At 30.8% G+C, this 21,477-nt stretch overlaps 1 protein-coding gene across 5 annotated transcripts in view; it reads right to left on the bottom strand.

The window, feature by feature from the left end:
* Positions 1-340: 340 nt before the first annotated feature.
* LOC142329310 (E3 ubiquitin-protein ligase CCNB1IP1-like) overlaps positions 341-21,477 on the bottom strand; it is a 29,161-nt gene continuing 8,024 nt past the window's right edge. For 3 of the 5 annotated variants that reach the window (XM_075373786.1, XM_075373788.1, XM_075373790.1), the window contains exons 4-5: positions 21,236-21,467; positions 341-1,685 (exon numbers count right to left, since the gene is read on the bottom strand). In XM_075373786.1, coding sequence (XP_075229901.1) covers positions 1,546-1,685; positions 21,236-21,467 — 372 coding nt within the window. In that variant the 3' untranslated portion in view covers positions 341-1,545. Of the gene's footprint in view, positions 1,686-2,107; positions 2,655-19,505; positions 19,607-21,235; positions 21,468-21,477 lie in introns of those variants that run through there. The other 2 variants (XM_075373787.1, XM_075373789.1) reach the window with 2 other exon arrangements.

The raw sequence follows: 21,477 nt of genomic DNA, 5'->3' as shown, positions 1-21,477 counted from the left end.
ATTCATAAACTAAGTTTTTATTTTGGGGTTTATCAAGTGATAAGCTAGTACCTTTATGTAGTTATTTGTCATTTATCATTTAGTGTTTATGTGAAGTTATCACACAGAATTCAATTAAATTATCATAAAAAATGGATCAAATTTAAGATTATTTTTCTTCATTTTGATTTTTTTGGTATTGTAATGTTTTTATTACTTAATTTTTGCTTATAAATATGTGTCTATATATTTGTGTTTTGGGAATAAAAAAGGAAAACGTTGGAGTTAGAGCTGTGTTAAAAAATCAGAACTCAAGAAACAGCTGAAGTGTTCAGGATTTTGAAGTTTTTTGTTGTAATTATTTACTTTATTGGCAAAAACATTTAACAAAATCATGTGTAATGAAACTAATAGTTATAATACAAAATTGATTATTTATGTTTATTGCATTGCATTATGTCGTGAACACTTATTTTAATGTAGTACTAGTGTTAATATTTAAATTGATTGCTCCAAGAAATGGGTCATATCATACTATTTTCTTGCCACCAAGATGGTTAAAGATAAACAGCTCTGTACCAGACTTCTGTTTGTAAAAGATGGCAGACTAAATATGCATTATGTGCAGTGCAGTACACTTTAAGCCACTTGTTTTTCAGTGCATTTCATTGTTTTACACTACATACCAGTCAAATTTGTATGTTTGTTTAAATCTTTTAGTTTTGTTTTTGCGTGTGCTTCAAATGTTAATGTTTAGTGTTACGTTACTATGTTTCATTGTAATCATTTGTGATTTTGTCTGTTTATTTTTTGTGTATTGTACTGAAATTTTTGAATTTCGAAGCAATGTCACAAACATAAGGATTTAAATTTACTTGAAAAATTAGAAGTTTTAAAAAAACAAAGAAATGGAGGGTTCAGTCGCCCTAATTGAGAACGTGAACAGAAAGAGGAAACGTGATGGTAAGAATGAAAATTTTGAACATGCATTATTAAAGGAGTTTACTGAGGCAAGAACATTAAATGTACCCATCAGCTGTGGAATCTTAATTGTAAAATACAATTTGCAAAAAAAAATTGGTGATTTTAAACCAACAGATGGTTGACTGTCATTGGAAAAAGAGAAACAATATTGTTTATACGAAATCATTTGGTGAAAAATTGGATGCTGATCAACCTGCTGCAGACAATTAGAGTAAGATCCATTTCCGAGATTTTAAAAACTTCAAACCTGATGATCTGCAGTTGCTTTGAACTAGGCTTGTATTTCAGTGTACTTCCTGATTTTTCATTAAGTTTTAAAAAATTGCCAACTCGGATGGTAAAATGCAGAAAGAGGGCATAACAGTTCTCCTCACTTACAACATAGGTGGAAGTATAAAAAATAACTCCTAATTATAGGCAAATCAAAAAATCCTATGTAAGGCAAATCAACAAAAATGCATGGATAATGCACAGCTGCTACTCATGTTATACAAAGCTTGGAACAAATTAGAAACTGAAACCATTCAAAACTGCTTTAAAAAAGCTGGTTTTATTGAATCCAATAATGATGTACTGTTTAGTTCAATCGAAGATATGGATGACAAAATTAATTAGTGGATCTCTATTGACGAGGACATTTCTGTTTGTGTTCCTGTTACTGATGCTGAAGGTCTCGAAGAGAAGAGATTGAAGAAGCAGAGGAATTTTGGCCGCATACACCACTGTTAAAAGAAATAACCAATGAGCTATCAGTTCTATGGAAAAATCTGGAATTATGCGGAAGAAAATGATGCCTTGTACACTATAAAAAAAAAGCTAAGCAGTTACATGAAATTACAGAATAACTGAAATTTGTTGTAATCTATACATAAGTTACAAATGTGTTTTTCCTTAATTCATTACATAAAATATTTTTATAAATTTATATTTTACAGTATTCCGTATGTTTTAGTATTTGTACTATATCTTTTTTAAAACAGTAAAGTATTTAATATAATTAACTAAAACAAAAACACATGACAATAAAGATAAGTGTTTTTTTTATATTTTTCAATATTAGATTAGTTTGTTTAAATGTATCATTATCTAAATTATTACTGCAATTAATACATTGGTCATTAAACTGCATACATTATGTTTTACAACCTCTTTATGTAAAACTTACGTAATTTATGTAAAGTTTATTCTTATAAAATAAACTTTACATAAATTTTATTGTTCATAATGTTAACGTAGCAATAATGTGACTTATACATGATTACTTTTTTTTTTAATATAAATGTTTGTACCAGAGCGTACAAACATTTAACCGTACTGGAGAAGGACCTTCAACACAACTGAATCACCCACTTTATTGACTTACTTTTGTCTTACTTATATATGTATAAGTGTATGCCACACACTCAAACTGCTAAAACTAAATAGCTAATGCATTTATGTCAGTAAAGGTTTAAAATTGCAGCATAATTTAATACTTGTTAAAAAAAAATATTTAATCAACTAAAATTATTTCTTGTCACTTTTCAAAAAAATTATACAAAGCACTTATTAGGTTTTATTTTTACGATCACAAAACACAGTATTTCGTTGAAATTAAATCTTCTAATCTTTAGAAAATGGAAAATGAAAGTGTTTACAAGGTTCAGATGTAGAATTATTAAAAGTGTTAGGTTTGAACTGAAAAGAGTCACCTAGAAAAAAATTAAAGATATATGAATAAATTTTAAAAATAAAAATTTCCACAGTCTAAAACTAGAATATAAAGAAAAGTATGGTATTAGCAGATTCAAATAATTAAATGTTCCTGAACATTTATGAATTAAATTTTCACTTTAAAACATTTTACTGAGCTTAGAAAAAATTATTATTTAGAACTTAAAAATGGACATAAATATAATAAAAATAAATTCTTAAGAAACAAGCAATTACACAATTTTTAGAAATCCTTAATATTTAGATCTACTAAAAAATATTAAGGAGTAAAAGTAGACCATTAAGCAAAGACTTAACATGCTTCCAGATTTGGTTGCAAACATTGGAGTACATTTTTTTCTTTTTTTTAAATAGCTTGACTACAATGATCTTTACCATTAACAGCATTTACAAGCTACACATAGCATTATTTAACATGCATAATGTATGGGAACTGGTTTATTGAATATGGCTTCACCCATTGAAATGTTATACCAATTAACATATAAATCCTTATTATGATTGTAGATATTTCAGAATCATCAGCAGCAGTTATTTTCTATGAATTTTTTTATGAATAGACTATTCTCGATATTTTGTTTTCCCATTTAGTAAGCTGACAACACTAACTTTTCTGTTGTTCTTTTTAATATCAGAGACTGTATGTGCTCAAAATATTGTTCATTACACAGCTCTCAGAGTCTATAATAAGAAGTTCATTTTTAAGAGTTTTTACACCATCTGTCCGTTTCTACAAAATAAGAGATTTAAGCACAAAAGTTTTTTCTTCATACATTTTTGGGCTGAAAGTGAGAAACCATACACAGTAGCGTGCAAATTAATCTGAACTCAGATGATATTTAATAAAAAGTAACTTTATTTAGAAAAATGAAATCATACCTGTAGAATTTGTGAATATCTAGTAATTAATAAGTCTTAGTTATTAATTAGTCTTTAGTAATCTAATAATTCACGATTTGGCATCGATTCAACAAATTTACTACACATTTTTTTGATTTCTTTATCATAAAACCATACAGATATTATTACTTTAATGAAGTTAATCTTTGTGGTACAATTCATTTTTAAGAGTGACTATTTTTTAACAAAAAAGAACATTATGAAATCATAATTTTGGGGTTGGAGAAAAAAATTTCTTCATATTCTCTTCATAAATAGCTTTTAGATCATAACTCTGGTACTATTAATCAAATCTATCAATACTTGAGTGCTTTTGAAAGGTGTCGTCATATATTGAGTACTTTTAGTGATTATATTAGTTTATTCAAGGTTATTGCATCTTGAAAAGAAGAAATTCTATTACATTACAAAACTTTATTATAAAAAGGGAAGAATTCAACTCAGGTTGGTGAAACGATTTGTGATGTTTGTGGATATGTACAGCATTGTTATGCGTAGCAGAAAGTTGGTTCAAGCAGTTTCAATGCAGAAATTTTGATGTCAGTGATGCACCTCGCTCTGTTCAACCAGTAACTGAAAAACTCAATGTAATCATGGAAAAGATTGAGGGCATTAGTAATTGTAATATCAGCAACATGCTAAATACTGACCACAAAACAGTTTTAAACAATCTGAACAAAGCTATATATTAAAAAAGCTTGATGTTTTGGGTGCCACATGATTTAAAATGAAAACTTTAATGAACAAGTCTATTTATAAATCATTGCTAAAACTGAAATAAATTAAACCATTTTTAAAACAGCACATTACAAGTAATGAAAATTAGATATGTTTAACAATAAAATACGGAAAAGATATAAGATCAAGCTGAACTCACATATGTTGACAAAGGGTAGGATTGACGCCAAAAAAAGTGATACTGGAAGTGTGGTGGGACTGGAAAGGAACTTTTCACAATGAGCTGCTGAAGCTGCGTCAAACAATTGATTCTAACCTCTACTGTCAACAACTGAAAAGATTACACCAAGCGATCAAGATAAAGCAACCGAATTGATCAATAGGAAAGGTGTCATCTTCCTTCATAACACAGACTTCAAACAGCTTGGTGATCCATCAGAAATTGAAAAAGCATGGGGCTTACATGCATTCCATCATATAGCCCTTATCTTGCACTATCAGACTATCATTTTTACGGTCTCTACAGAACTCTTAATGGTGTAATGTTGGCTTCAAAAGAGGCTCATAAACATTATCACAGTTTTTGCTAAGAAAACACAAGTTCTACAGTGACAGAATTATGATTTTATATAGAAAATGGTAAATGGTGATATATAAAAATGGTACATATGTTTGGTTTAATAAACATCAAATGAAATGTAAAAAAAACTGTTTTACTTTTGCAATTTTTTCCTAACCCAAATTTTCTTTATCCTCTTACCTAATGTAAACAAACTACTGTCATATTCTTTCTTATTATCTACTGAACCCTCTGATATTAAATATTGTTGGACTTTCTTAATTCTATGGTCACTTTCCATTGAAATGTTAAATAAAACACATTACAAATTACTATACCTGTTCTAGCTAGATAAAATGATAAATATATAATTAAAGTGTACACTTAACTACAAAATATAACATATTATAATTCATTGTAATGATTAATAAAGTTATTGTAAATTAAAGGAGAATAAAGGAATTTTTGAAAAATAATACACAACAATTCCAGCCTTGGAGCAATTTCAGTCTCTTGCTAATCAGATTCAAGTAAAGACTATAATTAAAGTATAAGTGGATATCCCAACTCCGTAGGGGGAAGACACCCACCTTGTGACATTACCAATTGCCATACCACCCTCCTCCGTTCCAAGCACTGAGGAGCTTTACCGGAGATTGTCTTTAGATCCTCTTAACCGATTACATCTCACACTCATCAGCCAGGCCTAGGTCGGGATGCCACCGACATAAATGCCTCAGCAGACATTTGCATCAGTAATATACATATCAAATTTCACCTTCATGTAGGCCTCAAATGGACATCTTTACATCCAACCTAACATGATTCCCTCAAACTAACTAACCGAAAACACAGAAGCACGAACCTGGCACCTAGTCCAGATTTTACAGCACCATTCATGACTGAATGCCTCATAAAACGAATGAGTTTAAAGTTAAATCAGTGCTACACTCATACCAATCAAAAGGGAAGCCATGCTCCCAGTCGTACGTGTTACACCATACCCCAGCAGCATGGACTCCCACCAGTGGAAGCCCCAAATCGAGTCACAAACAATACCAATATAACCGTGGCATGATGCCAATTTACCTACTTTCAACCAATCCAATGCCTAAGCTGGAACCCTAGCCACCTGGGATCCTATCACAATCGAGTATCTCGATTAAATTCCCTCTACAGACCTACACACCACAAGGGCACGAAGAAAACCAGCCACTATAGACCACTCCTCACAGATCATCCAATTAATACGAAGATCCAGAAAAGAATGTATTCTCTCAATTTCCCTAACAGCATGTGAACGTTCGACCTCGTATTGGGGACAGACATAGAGGATGTGGTCCACTGTATCATCAGTCCCTCAATCTGGGCATTGACTCAAATCCACCAAACGAAACCTGCCAAACTCGCCTGGAAGGCACCATGCCAGAAGATAAACTGAGTGATATACCAATTGGGGGAGACCCATCCAATTGCACCTAAATCAGACACTATAGGAAATATGCCATGCGGGTAGCAACCTGTGGGAGATTCGTCCCACCTGACCTGCCAAGATGCAAGGTCCCAGTCTTCAATCTCCTGCTTTCGTTCTGACGTCAATAGGTTATTTACTTGGAAATGTAGTGTTCCTTACACTCATTAGTCAAGATATCTATTGGTTTGACTCCAGCTATAACACAGACAGCCTCCCGCAAGACTGTTCTATAACTGCCTATAACAGCCAGCAAGAGGAGTTGCTGGGCCCACACCAAAATGTTCGTGCAATACCTAAAAGCCATGCGGTGAGCCCAGACAGGCGCAGCATACAGCATAATAGCTTCACTGACACCCATGTAAAGGATGCACATGGTATTGGTAATTCAACCCCCAATCGAGATGAATGACTCTACGGATTCCATAAAAAGCATCAGCAGCCTTTTTTGCTACATACTGTAGATGTTCCTGGAACCAAAAATTCTCATCAAGGATAACTCCAAGGTATTTTTGAGCTATAACGTACTGAATGTGGAGACCAGCCATCTGAACCCATATTTGTCAGGAAGTAGCCAATCAGCCCTTAAGCAACATTAATCTGGTTTTAACTAGGCTGAAAATCATCTTATGTTGGAGACTCCACAGTCGGGGTGTCTCACAAACATGAGCAGCTCGGAATTACTTCATTGCGTGAATCCCCCTCTCAATACAGCGCATCATCAGCATAAGTGATGACATGACAACCACACGGCAACCTTAAATGCAACATGGAATCAAATTCTATGATCCCAAGAAGGGGACTCAGAACACTGCCCTGAGGGCATCTTTTCGTTAAGGTCTTACGAACCTCCGAGCCGCCATCACGCAGGGAATGGTCCAATGGCTGAAATAACTTGAGAGCACTTTTCTGATTCATTTCGTGTACACTTCTACATTTGAAACACGGCTGAGGGCCACCATATGTTGCTGAACGCCCTGGATATGTTCAAAAAATCCCTATTTACATGGACTAGAGGAAGCTATATCCCCCACCTTCAATATGGCATCTTCAGTGCTCTTGCCCAGTCGGAAATCATACTGGTTGTCCATTAGCAAATGATCAATGGCCGATCTAACATTAATACGCAATATATATATATATATATATATATATATATATACGCAAATAAAGGACCTTCTCAAAAATCTTGCCAACCACAGGTAAGAGCATTAGTAGACGGTAAGAAGCACTAACAGTAGGTTCTTTGTCGCTACCTTTGAACAACAACACCAAGTCTCCACGCTTCCAACACACCGGAAAGTGGCTGGCGAAGAGTAACGTCTTATATATTCTAGTTAGAGGACCAAGGACTGCTGAAAGCGCTCGGATGAGGAGCTCCACTGTTATACAATCATATTCAGGGGCCTTGTGCCATGTCATACTACAGATCACCTGGCGTACCTCCACCTCAGTGATCTTAGAACATTGTAAGTCGGTCTCGAAAATCGCGACTTCCCACCTGATACGCCGGTGGTGTGAAACCTCACCCACCATAGTGTCATCTGGGAGCAAATCATTCAGCAAAATGTTAAGGACACGGTCCTTATAAATTACCATACCCTTGCGGGTTGACAAAACTGACAAGAGGACATCTTTCCTGCACTTATGTCCACGGGCTCTATACACATCTGGGTCCCAGTGAAAATGGGACGAGAATTAAGGCAGGCCTCAAACCTGTGTTAAAACTACATAAAATTCTTCAAAGTTCAGGATTGTTTGTCCTACTACACTATGTAGATGACACTTTATGCTTTTAATTGTACTCTCCCATCAGCCACCAAAATGGGGTGAAGAAAGTAGAATAAATGACCATGATATATTTTGTTTGGATGAAAAAACTTGAAATTTTCTGAATTTAAGAATTTAAATAAATCATGAAGAATATTCCTGGCAGAACAAAAGTTGAAACCATTATTGAAAACAATTTGGGTAGGAATATCTCTTTGTGAAATAAATCTTTTGAGTTTTACGATAAATGACTGTGGGCAAATCAGAGATTAATTCTAAATGAATTACTTTAATACTAAGGTATATAAAAAGTGTGATATAAGATTAATTTAAGGCTTTCAACCGCTGCCCACCATGACGAATCGTAAGGGGACCTCCATAGTCTATTGCACAGACATAGAATGGGCAGGAATGTACTACTTTTGAAAGGTAGTAACTGAAATAGTTGTACTTAAGAGTTTTCTGTTAAAACAAAAACATTTCAAACATTTATTAACGATTGATGAAATGTTTTTTTTTAGAATTTTAAGATCCAGGATTTCTGGGGTAATGAATGATGCGTCAATTGTATACCAAAATCTAAAAGACATAAATTAGGTTATGTTTGTCTTTGAGTGTAGGATAATAGGATGTTTAACTTGATAATATAATAAAATGTTGTAATCTACCTCAGACTCGTAATAGTCCTAAGATCCAGAAACAGGTCAAGTGAAATGATTTTACTTTGGTTAGAAATAAGTTTGTTTTTTAAGTTTATTTATTTCATCACTAAAAGGTACATGCTGAAACTGTTTTGTGAAAATGGTAAGGGTCTGATTTAATTCCCTTGTAGTTAAATGGTCAATGGTTCGTTCAGACAGATTTAATTTAAGACTGTGAATAAAGATTGAGTATGTACTAAAGATGTTGATAAATTTTCTATAAGACATACCAGATCCTTACTATAATTATTAAAGTTACTAAGAGTAGTTGGCCAATGAGATGAAAATTGTTAAGAGCCAAAGAGGACAACCATGTCACTAAAGTGACATATCAATTAATTTAATTGGATTACAACCCCTAGACAATATGTCAGCTGAATTTTCCAAAGACTTAATATAGTGCCATTTAGCAATTGAGGTATCTCTTTGAATTTCATTAATTATATTACTAATAAATACCTTCCAAGCAGACAGATGTCCATGAATCCGGGAGAATGCTATTGTTCAATCTGAACACAAATTTATTTCATCAATGTATATATTCAGAGCATTGACCTTCACTAATAAATGTGAAAGTATTAAACAATCAGATAATTCAAGCCTTGGTAGTGTTATTTGCTTTAAAGGAGCAAGTCTTGATTTGGAACAAAAGTTACGTGAAATTGTTTGATTAGAAAATAAAGTTCAAATATAGATACAACAGCCATAACCCGTTTATGGAAGCATCTGAAAATCCATGTATTTGGATTGAATTAACCTTAGCGCCATTGTTGAATCTAATTGGTCGACTTATCTTAATTCTTAAGTGGAACTGATTGTATAACTTATACCATTGAGATAACACTGTTGTGGGTAATCTTTCATCCCAACTAATTTTAAGTTGCCATGAAGATTGCATAAAACATTTACGATAGAAAACAATAGAACCAGTGAGACCTGATCAAATACTCCTGCAATAATGGAAATTATAGTTCTTTTAGTATACATTTTATTATAAACAGATTGATTAATTTGAAATGAGTGTTATCTGTAGAATTGTTCCATAAAATGCCTAAGGTGTGCAAATCATGTTCCTGGGCTAAAGGAATAGAACAATAATGTTCAGGAGTAGTAATATTAGGATTATTAGAGAACCATTGATGGAATGGAAAACCATAACATTGGAGTAACTTAGAAATATAAATTTTTAATCGAATAGCTTCATCTAGATCAGAACCTGAAATGATATAATCAACATGAATATCATTTCTAATAGCATTGCATGCTAATGGGGAAATCCTTTGTTTCATTTGATATTTGAACTAGGCATCTAGTGGCTAAATATGGAACACAAGCGGTTCCATATGTTACAGTCCTAAGTGCAAACTGTTTTAATTCCTGATCTGGAGATTCATGCCACAGTATACATTGTAACTTAGTCATTTGGTGTAACTAGTATTTGATGATACATTTTTGCTATATCTGAAGTAATGTCATAGTTATGAATTCTAAATCTAAGTCTTATTGAGAATAAATACTGTTGGACAACAGGTCCAACTAATAATAATTAAGAGATAAACCATTAGAGGTCTTAGCTGAGCGTCAAAGACAACTTGCATTTTAGTAGTTAAGACTTGTGGGCTTAAATATGGGGTGGTGAGGTTAAGTAATATATGATCATTACTTAATAAATGAGAATTAATAATCAGAATTGAGTGATGACATATGACCTAACATTCCCTTTTAAGATTAGAATTGTTGCATAATCTTCGTTCCAGATATTAGAACCTATTTTTAGCATTAATGAAAGAAATCGCCTAGCTGCAGTTTATCAGATTTATGTAAACAAAACTATAAATCTGCCTTGATTGTTCCTAGTGGTATTAAGTTGGAAATGTGTTCCACATGCTAACTAAAATTAACTAAAACATCACTAACTAAAATATCAGAATCAATTTCATCAATTTTGAAGTATAGTTGAAAGATTTGAGCTATTTTCACATGTAAAAAGGTATTAACAGTACTCTAATGTTTAATTTTAGTAGGAAGACAACCTCTAAGAATACATCCTAGCTTAGTCTCTTGAATAATAGGATAAAATAAGATCAAAATAAAATTGGGCTCAAATTAAAATATCAATATTATTTGATATGTTAAATTTAGGGTCTGCAAAGAATAAATTTTGAGATAAATCAAGATGAGAAATTTCATATGTATCTAATGAAGGTTATTAGTTATAATTGACAAAACAGCACAATGCAGGTTAAATGAAAAGTTTTTGTATCGTGAGCGCAATGTAAGTAGTACACTATAATCAGACTTAGCTAATGCATTATTTATGTCTGAAAGTTAGGATAGCCTTTGCTTACTTCCATAATCTAGCAGTATTATAATCCAGCCTTGCAGTAAAAATTGTATTACAATGAATTCAAATATGAATTTAGATAAAAGATGTAATAATTATCTTTTTACAGAATTAATTTTTAAAATGCAGTCTGCATTAATATGCAATCATATTAACTTATTATCGAATTGTTTTTTCAATAAATCTAATAAATTTTATAATTTTCATTGGTTATTGGAAGATTTTTAATAAGAGCTAAAGTGTTGTCACTTAGTGATGAGTGTTAGAGTGTAATTTTTTAATATTTGTTAAATCCTTTTGAGTGTGGGTGAAATTGTTAAATATGTTTAAAAAAAATGCCATTCAAGAATGTCATCTTTATAATTTTGGCAAATTAATATGTTGGAATTACAACTGTTAATGGTTGTGTCTACAGTACAGAATATTCTTTGTTAGTTCACCTATGATGACTCTTTATTAAATGTTGCAACTTATATTCTGACGCATAAATTTTCCTCGACTTGTACTCTAACACTAACTCAAAGTCCCATCTAACTATCAAAGTCCCATTTCTAATTGTGTTTGAATGCAATCATATTTGCTGTGCAAATCAAGAAGATTTTTTAATTTGGAGTGCAAAGCATAGCTGTCGCCTTGAGATGTGCCAAATTTATCTGCAAATATTCCAATTCGTATAATGGCGGCCTTAAGTGATTTTCTTGGTTCCAACAATTGTTGTTTATCCATAATAAAACTTACTAATACGGTCAAAAAACAAAGTAAAATTAAATTAAACAAATAATATTAAATAAATAATGGTATTAGCGTAAATTACGAACCCAGTTTCATTGTAATGAAAGAAAACTCTGTAACTGACATCTAAGTTCATTCATGAATTATATATAGCAGTGTATTATATATCAGACATGTATTAGATCTTCACGTATAGCAGATACTTATAATTTTATATTATTCGGTCTTTTCTATATTAATTTTATTTATCCAGACCAGGGGACCAGACCCACCGGGTTGGTCTAGTGGTGAACGCGTCTTCCCAAATCAGCTGATTTGGAAGTCGAGAGTTCCAGCATTCAAATCCTAGTAAAGCCAGCTATTTTTACACGGATTTGAATACTAGATCGTGGATACCTGTGTTCTTTGGTGGTTGGGTTTTAATTAACCACACATCTCAGGAATGGTCGAACTGAGAATGTACAAGACTACACTTAATTTACACTCATACATATCATCCTCATATATCCTCTGAAGTATTATCTAAACGGTAGTTACCGGAGGCTAAACAGGAAAAAGAAAGAAAAAAGACCAGAGGACCAAAAATAATGTACAACAATTCCAGCCTCTGTTGTAATACCTTGGTTATGTAAACTGTATACATTAATTGCCAGATATACAAATATTTATTGAACACTTCCTGTATTCACTTTTAATTTACAGTAACTTTAATTAATCACTACATTGAATTATAATATGATACATTTTGTAGTTAAGTGTACATTTTAATTAAATATATAACAATCTGTCTAGCAGATTAGAAATTAACTGTCTACAGTTATAGAAATTATTAATGTGTTTTATTTAACATTTGGAAAGAAACTGACCATAAAATTAAAAGTCTTAACAATATTTAATACCAGCTGATTCAATAGATATGACAGTAGTTTGTTTACATTAGGTAAGAGGATAAAAAAAAAATGGATCTTGACACAATACTCTATATAAGATACTCTATATGAGCAGACACAATTAAAATCAAACACACTTTTCAACCAGATTCTAGATGTATATCTGTCTGATCAAAAACATTGCCAGCTTACATCAGAGAAAAAACAGCAGCACCACATATTAAGAATATCATGAGGATTACTGAAAATATTTTGAACTAAGTTGTTAAAAATATTTTAATACTACATTTGGTTTGATTTATGGTTGAGAGTTTGTTTTTTTCAATTAATATAATTGAGCAGTATATATAAAAACATTTTTATTCAATTTTATATATATTTTTACTCAGAAATAATATCTAACTTGATAGTGTTTAGGATATTTTTTTAAATTTAAAAAAAGGTTTTTTGTGCACCAATATTGATTCACATGATACCAAAGAAGTTAGAATTTTCAAAAGTCAATTACATGACAAAGTGCCATCATTTATAAATTTGACTCATTTACAATGACAATTTCAACACTATGATCAACAGTAATCACTAACTCAACACCTCTGACACTGATTATTGTCTTTAAAGTGTTGGCCAACCTGAATACTTAAGCAAAAGGTGTTTATGATCCTCTCATAAATCTTTTAAGACAAACAACAGTCAACACATTGCTGGTCTGGACCTCAGAATATATATATATATATATATATATATATATATCTCCAGAAGTCTGGAAATAATCTCCAGAATAAATAAATTTGTCTTAAATGAATAAAGAAATCAGTCACTGCTTACGTTCATTTCTTAATATACAGCACACAAGATAGATACATTAACTTAATTTTATAATAACACAAAGCTCTACTATGAAGCTCTACTATGAACCACTGCTATAAGCACATACCTCTAAGATTATGAATAATGACAGAAAGTCAGTGTAGGCCAATTAACTAGTTATATAATAAATTACATTGCAATAATAAGGAATATGTTCCTTATCCTTGCCAACTTTCCAGAAAGTGTTAGTACTGTATAAATTATAAATTGTAAATGATAATCAGTTAAGTAAAAATTTAAAAAAAATATATAAAAGTTATTTAAAAATAAACTAAAATTATATAAATTTAAAAAAATCTACACAAAACATTTATTAAAATAGTGATTAAAAATGTACAAATTTACATTGATGTAGTTATTTCCTCCATGGGAGAGTGGTAACATCTCTGATTTCCATCAGTAAGGTTCTGGATTTGAATCCTGGTCAGGCTGATCATTTTTTTATTTCCTAATTAATTTCATCTCTCATACATAAGTATTCTGATCAACAGCCAGCCAGAATTACTTGGAAAAAAGTAAATAAATGTAACTAAAATTAATTTTTTATTTACTTTAAAATGTTTAAATTCATAGTAATGATGCTACGTATATGTTTAGGTTATATACTTAACATAAAATGAGAATTAAAGAATATTGCTGATTTTAACTAACCTTATCATGTGGTGCTCATTTATCATTACTCATTTATTAATTATCATTTGTTGAGAACTGGCATCTACTAATAACTATTTTCTAATGACTTTTTGTGATTGATACCACAACAAATATTAATATATTTTTTGCAAAATGATTTTTTTTACGGAATGATTTAGCATCAATGAAAAAAGTTTTTATTGAGTCTGTTTGTAAGAGGAAATCTTACATTCAGGTCTGTGAAGATTTTAGAGCATGAAACATTTTATGTAATACTAACTCAGTCATATACCCTAGAAAGTATTAATTTTTTACAGATCATATGCATTGCAATCATATATTCTATGTATAGCTGCTAGAAAAATTTACAAGGACCGAATAGGGTTTTGTATTATATTTTAATTGTTTAAGCATATTAATTGGTTTGCTATGGTCTATTGCAACATTATATTTGGTTCTTTTATCGCATTAATAAGGCAAGGGTTATACTTCAACCATTCATTATTCTACTGAAATCTTATTTTAATATGTTTGTCACAAAGGCAATAAGCAGTAGAAATAAAACTGTCTCTAGAAATATTTAGTGAAGTGAATAAAAACCAGTATTTACTTTTACTTGCAATTATACAAGTGTTTACTAGCAGTTCTGTGAATAAACAACGGTAAACCAAATACTTGACAAGTATTCTCTTTACTTGTAAAATAGGGAAGTGAATAACCTTTACTTATCAAGCGTTTACTTGTAACTACACGCAATTACTGATTCCGGTCAGACTTTACTTAAAACGAGTGAATAAAATCCTAAGTTCGGAAGAGTATTCAAGTATTTACTGGTAGAATTTCAAGGTAGCTATTTAGTAACCTTATCAAACTTTCATTTAATTTTTTATACTTGGTATGGCTGCCTTTGTCAACGCTTTTTTGGAAGAAAGTAATGAAAAGCGAGGAGGTGCTCTGTCATCGCAACAGAAGATGGAAGTATTTTTGCGGTACTTATCAGACCCTGGATTTCAAAACGGTGTCGGTGAAGACTTCGGGATTCACCGTTCTACAGTATGCAAAACTTTCGATTACGTTCTGAATAAAATAAACGAAAAGGCATTTGAGTGGATTCACTTTCCACAGAATGCTCATGAGTTAAATGAAGCCAAGAGAAAATGGAGTTCTCGCTTTAAAATGCCGAGCGTAATAGGTGCTGTGGATTGCACGCACTTAGAAATAAATAAACCAGCATGCTACGGAGACTGTTACGTAAACCGTAAGAAGTATCCCAGCATCAACGTTCAGGTAACATGTGATTCCACTGAAAAAATCACTAGCGTTGATGCTTCTTGGGCGGGTAGCACCCATGACAGTCGCATTTGGAAACGGAGCAGTGTTTGCCAAACCATGGCTAAATTTAATGGTACGGTATGCCTTTTGGGAGACAGTTTTAAAACACTGTTACGAAATCATTTTATATGGCATCTAAGTCGCTTATTTTGTTTATACGATGTAAAATGTTTTATTTAGACTAGAAATAATATGACCATTTTTTCTCAGAAATGTATAGCTTATCTTCTAGCAACATATCGATGTATTGAAACACATAATAAATTATGATATACGGCACACAAAAAAAGAAGGAATTTGTGGTCATAAATACGTCACTTTACTTGAGGTCTATAAATATTTTTTCTGACAAATGATATCGGTAAACATGTAACACATAACGATTCGTAATGAATAAGTGTTTACAGTTTGTCAATATGAATAGCCTTTTGAGTGGTGGGAATTTTTATAAAACGTAGTTTTATGAATGTTATACTAACATATGTTACTAATCTGTGATTTATGACACGGGTTTTTCATCCAATTTTGCCCAATTTTCAACCAATTTGCTTGAAAGTATTATTTTTAAAATCAGCAAACTATGTTTCATAACAGAAAGCAAAAAAAAAAAGTTTTCGCTAATAAAAAACGCGGTAGAAATGCGCAAAATAATTCTGCAATTAAATTATCGTAATTTTTGAGGCAATCAGATACCAACATATTTTCGCGGATACCAATCATCCGCAGATCATTGTGATGGGAAAAGATTAAAACAAAAGAAACGTTTGATGTATTGACAAACGTGTCTGAACATGATGATCTACAGGATATGAATTATATAAGTGTTTACTTGATAAGTAAAGAGAATACTGGATAAGTAAAAGCAAAATGGGAAAACTACTGGCAAATACTTGGACAACTACAAATGTTACAAGTGTTATAAGTATAAGTAAAAGGTTATTCACTTAAGTCTCAAGGGTTTACTTTACTTGACCAGTATTTACTTTAAAGTAAAAAGTATAGTTTATTCACTTCACTAATTAGTTACAATCAAAAACTGCCTTTTATCAACAAGCTATACTTTTCAAAAAACAAAATTCTTAGCACTTCTGTTTATTCATACCATAATTAGGAATGTAAGCTATTTAAAAATTAGTAAAATAAAAAATCATAAACATCTATATCCACTTTGATATATTAAATTTTCTCTTTCTTGGAAAATCATTCAGCATCGAATTACACAATTTGATTTCTGTAATACCTTTTTAACTTTACTGAAATACATTTTTAAAATTTTTGTTTTATTATTAAATGTAATATATATTAAACATTAGGATATGTCCAGTACATATGATAAACCTTTTCCAATTTTCCAATCATCTGGAATGTCAGCATTTTGCTGTATATACCTTCTGTATAAAATAAAGTTTTTGAAAAAAACCTCCAATCTTTCACCCTGAACACTGCTTTACTGGAAAGTTAGTGACTTAAAAAATTTTTCTACATCTCTCACATACCTCAGTTTGCATTATGCTGTCATGAGTTTTGTTCATGTGTTGTTCAAGGAGCAAGTTCAATTATTGTGCCAAGAAGTTATACCAGGTGATCATTTGAAAAGTTACCACATTTATTAATCAACAGCTATCAGTTCCATTGTATATCTGTTTTCAGGCATGTATACCATTCTTGGGTGGAACCTTTTTAAAATTTTTTCATTTTTTTTCAAAAACATTTAATTGCATTAGTTGACAAAACAAAAAAAATTATTAATTTTGGTGAAAAGAAAATTAAAATCCGCCCACCCCTTTGCTTGGTAGGTGCAAAGAGCATTTAGAGTAGTACTTTTTTTAAATTTCAGTCCAACAAAAATAACTATAAATTTATGTTATATTACTTTTTAAACCATTTGAAATAATCATAATCTGAGGATTAAAACTGAAAATTATTTTTTTTTAATTACAAACATAAATATGCTATTGTTAAAAACCTTCATAACAAAATTAACTAAAGAACGATTAAGTTTTATTTTTTTATTAACAATTATTCATTTATGAATTAGTTTTTATCTAATCATTAAGTTTATCTTTTAATAAATTCTCAACATGTTGCCAGCAAAGAAGAAAACCTTATTATTGGTTTTTCATATGTTTAATTGATGTTATAATGCTGTGTTTACTGGTATGTTTTTTAATGCTGGAGAAACCTAAAACCCATATTTTTAAGACGAACGGATGAGTTCAGATGGGTCAGTAACACTGTAGCCCAACATAACCTAAAAAAAAAAACATTTTTAATCACAACTTCAATACCAGTCTATTAATTTTAATTTTATTTGTACCAAATTACTTGTCATTCAAAGGGCCTTCCAATGAGGTATCACTAGCTACATCATATCATTTTAAAAAAATAAGTTTTCAACCCTTAAAAATTTAGTAAACATTTAGGGGCAAATTTTTATGTTTGTAATTTTCATTTTAATCCTCAGATTATGCTTATTTCAAATGGTTTAAAAAGTAATATAACGTAAGTTTATAGTTATTTTTGTTGGACTGAAATTTAAAAGAAGTACTACTCCAAATGTTCTTCATACCTACCAAGTGAACAGGTGGGCAGATTTTAATTTTCTTTTCACCAAAAATTCATTATTTTTTCAGGTTTTCAATTAATGTAATTAAATGTTACCATTATCATTTAAGATTTTTGAGTTGGAGTACGTGTAGCGGAGAGGGTGGGTTCCATCCCTTTCAAAATAATTTTAAAAAAGTTCTCCCCAAGAATGGTACACATGCCTGCAGAGATATGATGGGACTGATAGCTGTTGAATAATAAATTGGTAACTTTTCAAATGATCACCTGGTATAGCAATCTAAAAAGGATTTATTTGATGTGTGGCTGTAATGACAGAAGAAATAAAATAATGCTACTTTTTTCAAGAATCTGAATTTGATAGATTTTAAAAACCGAGTTGGAAAACACATGAACTCTGTATATCATGTGAAAATCTTGTATATAAAAATTAGCACAGTAACATAAATGATTTCATCATTCATCTACGACATGTTGGTTGTATTGATTCTTGGTGTAACTAAAAACTCATTACACTAATTGCTGTGTCTGCAAAATATATAACTTTAATAGGAAAACAAGGGCATCATTTAATATCCAAATATGCTCATACCATACTCATACTCATGAACCAGATGTTCACAATACCTCCCAACATCTTCAGTCACATTATCAGACAATAAAACTTATCCATCTTAAATACAGAAGAGCTGGTACAAATTCTTCAACTGACTTTAAAGACAGAAATCTGCAACCGTTTAGATAGTGAGAGTTGAATAATTTAGTAAGCGATTCTTACTATAGCTTCATGCTCTTCATGAGCAAGAGGTTATATATTTTACACTCTCATCTGAACTACTTCCCAGATAATGTGGGGTACAAGCTAAAGAACAGGGGGATATATATCCCCCTGTTCGATCGATATATAAAAGAGGTAAAAAATAGTTTCTAGGTTGATTGGACATATTCATGATGTCTAACAAATGTTGGCATTTAAAAGAGACAACTCCTCGTCAGGACCACAAGTGCAAGTCCACTAAATATTTGTTTACAACAAAGTATAGAAGAGAATAATAATTTATTCAAGATGTGCTCAAAAAATGTTAAAACTATATGATTTATTCTAGTATTGAAATGCTTGATGTCTGTATCACTGAGATTTAAAACTATTCTTAACATTTCATGATTTTTATTGTATGAATGACACAAAATATACATTAGAAATCATTAATCATATTCCTTTTTCAATCTGTATAAACCCATGTGATATGGCAGGTTGTAAGCAAATTTAATTTCATATAAAAAATTACATTTAGAATTTAGACACTTACTGAACTTCTTGCAGCTGAAAAAAAAAATTAATTTTTCTTTCCTGTATTACTTTTCTAAGCGTAATATGTGTAATGTTTTAATATGAAATGCTTTTGAAATGAGTTAATCCAAAGTAACGTATTTTTTACCATTACATTTATTTAATCATTTACAGGTACATGAATATTTGTATTACTGCGAAAAACACCAAACAAGTAGATATTAAATATTATATATTGCAACAAATTGCTAATTAATATTTAAGCTACAGTATTATATAATATTATTACACATTAGATTTTTGATTCTGTAATGCAAGATGTACAGTTTAAAAGGTTTTGTAAATTCTCAGATAAAAATTAAAAAAATGATTTGCTGAATATGATAACCATCTAACTTTAAATATGGATAAAACTGTGCTACTGTGCTTCTCAGGTAAATTTAACATTGCTGATTGCATGGATAGAACTCTCATTAAAGAAAATGATACTTTTGTTGTCCAAAAAGCAAAATTTGTGAGCATTTTATAAGATGAAAAGTTCTCTTGGAATGTGCAAATTGATTTTGTTTGAAACAAAACCATACTGATCTGCTTTGAAGTGGGTTAATAAAACACTAAGCTAGTTTTCATTATTAAATATTTATTATGCTTATGTATCATCTTTTCAGGCTTCCGCAAAAAGTAAGAATGAATTTTCAGTGTACAAAAATGTTGTATCATTGTTTGACAGGCATAAGTTTGAATTGTGTAAATCATTCATTCTCAAAGTGAGTGATAATACCCCCTTGTGGGGGCTGGAGGATTTCAGGGGGGACACAGTAGAAGGCCCACAGAAGATTAGGGGTGTTTAGGCAGTCTAGGAAGGCGATGGCTGATTAAAAACAGAATGCAATTATTATTTTTAACAGATTGTAAGTTTAAAAATTATGGGAGGTACTAGAAAACTCCTGATTCTCAATGTGGATGGTGGATGAAAAAGTTTGAGAATCAGTGGTGGTGTAAATCAATATTTAGAAAATTAAAAATGTTAAATTATCCTAATACTTATATTTATGAATGTCTGCTAAAAAGGAATATCCACAGACATCAAAATCATAACTGCTTTCATGTAACTCAACGCAATACTTCCATTTACAAGAAATTGCCTTATTATGTTTCTGTTGCTACTTTTTTTATAAATTACCACCCAATTTAGTAATTTCTCCCAATTTATTTTAAATGTATTAAAATGGTTTTCTTTTACAAACACGATATTCTTGATTGATGAATTTTTAAGCAATACTAATTAATAATTAAAACAAAAAACCTGTATCTTTTGTATCCCATTCAACATATACATAAATATCCCCTCAAATATTTTCATTAACTACTAATTTCTAACTTCTGATTTTGTAAACATTTTTTATATTTAATATCTTCATGTAATTTACCTTAAAATTATTATTCTATGTTTTTAAATTTTAAATAATTAATATGGATTTTAATCACATATATTTCACAATTAATAATTGTGTTCTAAAGTGATGGTTTTCATCAAGGTTTACCAGACATTTTCTTGAACCATCCAAGAAAATTCTTGGATGGTTCAAGAAAATGCTGGGACAGTTCCTTTTTTATCTGTGGAGTAACCTACTTAGCTATTCTTCATGTAATCTACATATTATATAGAGATTTATTTAGAAATAATCAAAGATCTATTTACCATTGCTCTATTTTTATTAATTAATCTAACTTTTCAGTCATAATTAATTAATCTTTTATATTTCAATAAAATATGTATAGGTATGAATTTAAATGTTATAATGTATATAAAAATGATATACCTTTTATAGTTGATGGTTCTTCATGCTTATAATGAAAATGCTGTTGGTGTTGGTGTGTTTGGTGATTATTATCTTGCTGACTGAAACTTTCTGGACAATTAATCATGGATTGTTGATCCATATATTTTGGTGAAAGACGCTTACGTCTTTCAAGTAAATGATGACCTGGTGATGTTATTCCTTGAGATAATGCAGTGGATAAAGTCTCCCTTTTCATCATATTAAATCTCATCTAAAATTTA

The sequence above is a fragment of the Lycorma delicatula genome, chromosome 8 (genome assembly GCF_047948215.1).
Source record: "Lycorma delicatula isolate Av1 chromosome 8, ASM4794821v1, whole genome shotgun sequence".
NCBI classification, from domain to species: domain Eukaryota; kingdom Metazoa; phylum Arthropoda; class Insecta; order Hemiptera; family Fulgoridae; genus Lycorma; species Lycorma delicatula.
Note: the sequence above shows the minus strand (reverse complement) of the source record. Positions and strands in the feature narration are given on the sequence as shown.